Raw genomic sequence first — 2,154 nt, 5'->3', positions numbered from 1 at the left:
CTCTCTATATATATATATATATTTCATACTATTTCTATGGAAAAAAGAAAAATGATTTTTATTTATTGATCAATGAATTAATTTGAAATTGATGGAACCTGGTGGATTGTTCAAGACTGTCTATACTAAAGTGATTAACAGCAAGCATGAATCCGAAAAAGGGCAAAAGAGAAAATGACAAAAAGGGATACAATTACATTTTATTTATTTATATATTTTTTTCGAATTTAGCCCTAAAATCCAAAATCGAATCAAACGAGGGACCGTGAGACTCCAATTCAAGACATAATGCTCTAATACTATGCTAAATGATATAAATGATCGTCTCACCTGAAAACTTAAACTATATGTACTATAATACGCATCATTTATTTATTTATCTTACAAACAAGAATCAACCAACGTTATAATATATATATATATATGACACGATTATATATTATATTATATAAAAATATATATTGTTTATCTTAATTATATATGCAGATTGAGTCAAGTCAAATCAACATCACCTGATCAATCATCTAACCTAATTGATTTATATACTTTATATTAAACATAATTTTTATTATTTTTGAAAAGACAAAATAAAAGAAAATTGCAAATTGATAAGCACAAGTGTCATGAACCTATTGTGAATAAAGGTAAAATTATAGAGTCCATAATCCATAGCAAGAATTTCATGCCCTATGTTGTGACATCTTCCATAAAGCAACCAATTTACCCTAACCACAGGTCAATTGTTATTAAATGTAACTAATCAATAAATAAAATAAAATAAAATACATACCCTAATAACAAAATAAAATATAAATTTCAAATTTCTTTGGTACAATCAGCCACACCCAAACCCACGCGCTTATTGGCCACGTCGAATTCCACCCAATGATTCCTCTGATGAAAATTGCCAATAATATTACTGCTGACTCCGAGCGATCCTGACCGTCCGATCCCCACGCAGTGGACCCCACCTCCCATGCCAGCTGTCACCCCCTCGGCCCCCACCACAATCTCCACCCCGTTTTCAAACACAAAAACCATCTCCCGTATCAGCCGTCCGATCTCCTCCGCCTCCCCGTCGAAGCACATATCCAACGATCCTCCGTAAACGTAGCCTTTCTTCATCCTCCCGCCGGCGACACGCGCCACCGCTGCCCTCACCTTCTCGTACGCGCCGTCCACCAGAAAACTGTACTGCGTGCCGGAGTCGATTATCGTCTGCCCCGACCCGCCGGCGTCCGGCCGGAACACCGCCGGAGGTATGTCCAGCGCCGCCCCGTTGACTTTTATCGCCACCAGACCGACGGTGTAGGCGTACGGGTCGAAATTCGGCTTCCGTTGACTCCCCCGGAAGGTCAACAGGCTCGTGTATTTTAGGGTCCGGGAGTTCGGATTCTCTCCGAGGTAGAATTTCCCGCCGGCGGCGCCGCCCTGCCGCGGCGGGACGCAGTAAGAAAACTTTGGGATTTTCGCCTGAGAGACGAAGGAGAGGCGGCCGAGGTTCATTCCGAGAATGCCCTCGGCGGCGGCGGCGGCGGGGCCGGCGCAGCCGAGAATTAGAGGAGGTGTGACTTTCCGGCCGCCGGAAAAGGCGAATTTTTCTGTGACGAGATTGCCCTCGGCGAGGGTTCCGTCGGCGTAGAAGTAGGAGTAATGGCAGAGTTTGTTCTGGTCGCAGGTTGTGGGGAGGGTAAAATCGGGAATTCGGGGTTTGCAGGCGGGGTGGTTGCAGGGGAGCACGGCGAAGGACGACGACCGGGAGGGGTCGAAAGTCGCCGCCGGCGGGGATTTCCGGCGCCGGCATTGGATCCAGGACAGCTGGCTGCCGGTGTCGAGGACCATCTGCTGGGCCTGGGGCGGGGTCCCGATTGGGAGGGAAACGATCAGAGCCATTGAATATTTGAACCGCGATTGGTAGATGTAATCGGACGGCGGAGAATCCTTCTTGGAGAATTTTCCGGCGGCGACGGCGGCGGCCATGGAAGAGAGGTTTGATTGGGAGAGAGAGAAGGAGAATAGAGAGAAAGAGAGAGAAAAGTTGGCGTTATGTTGGAGGGTTAGAGCGAGAGAGGAGAGCGAAAGTAGCAGTAGTGTGTAGAGGAGGAGCATTGGAGACGACGAAGCCATTTTTGAGTGTCACTCGTCGAACTTAGT

General features: G+C 46.1%; 1 protein-coding gene across 1 annotated transcript; it reads right to left on the bottom strand.

Annotated features, from left to right (window-relative positions):
* Positions 1 to 639: 639 nt before the first annotated feature.
* LOC127242478 (aspartic proteinase PCS1-like) lies at positions 640 to 2,154 on the bottom strand. The gene has a single exon (XM_051262036.1). The coding sequence runs from the start codon at positions 2,125 to 2,127 to the stop codon at positions 817 to 819; it is 1,311 nt and encodes a 436-aa protein (XP_051117993.1). The 5' UTR covers positions 2,128 to 2,154; the 3' UTR covers positions 640 to 816.

The sequence above is a fragment of the Andrographis paniculata genome, unplaced genomic scaffold, assembly GCF_009805555.1.
Source record: "Andrographis paniculata isolate CXL003 unplaced genomic scaffold, ASM980555v1 Contig86END, whole genome shotgun sequence".
In the NCBI taxonomy this organism is placed as follows: domain Eukaryota; kingdom Viridiplantae; phylum Streptophyta; class Magnoliopsida; order Lamiales; family Acanthaceae; genus Andrographis; species Andrographis paniculata.
The sequence above is the reverse complement of the archived record's forward strand: the minus strand, read 5'-3'. Positions and strand labels throughout refer to the sequence as shown.

Coding starts and splice junctions, on each gene's coding strand:
- LOC127242478 (XM_051262036.1), bottom strand. CDS start 2,127: ATGGCTTCGTCGTCTCCAATGCTCCTCCTCTACACACTACTGCTACTT.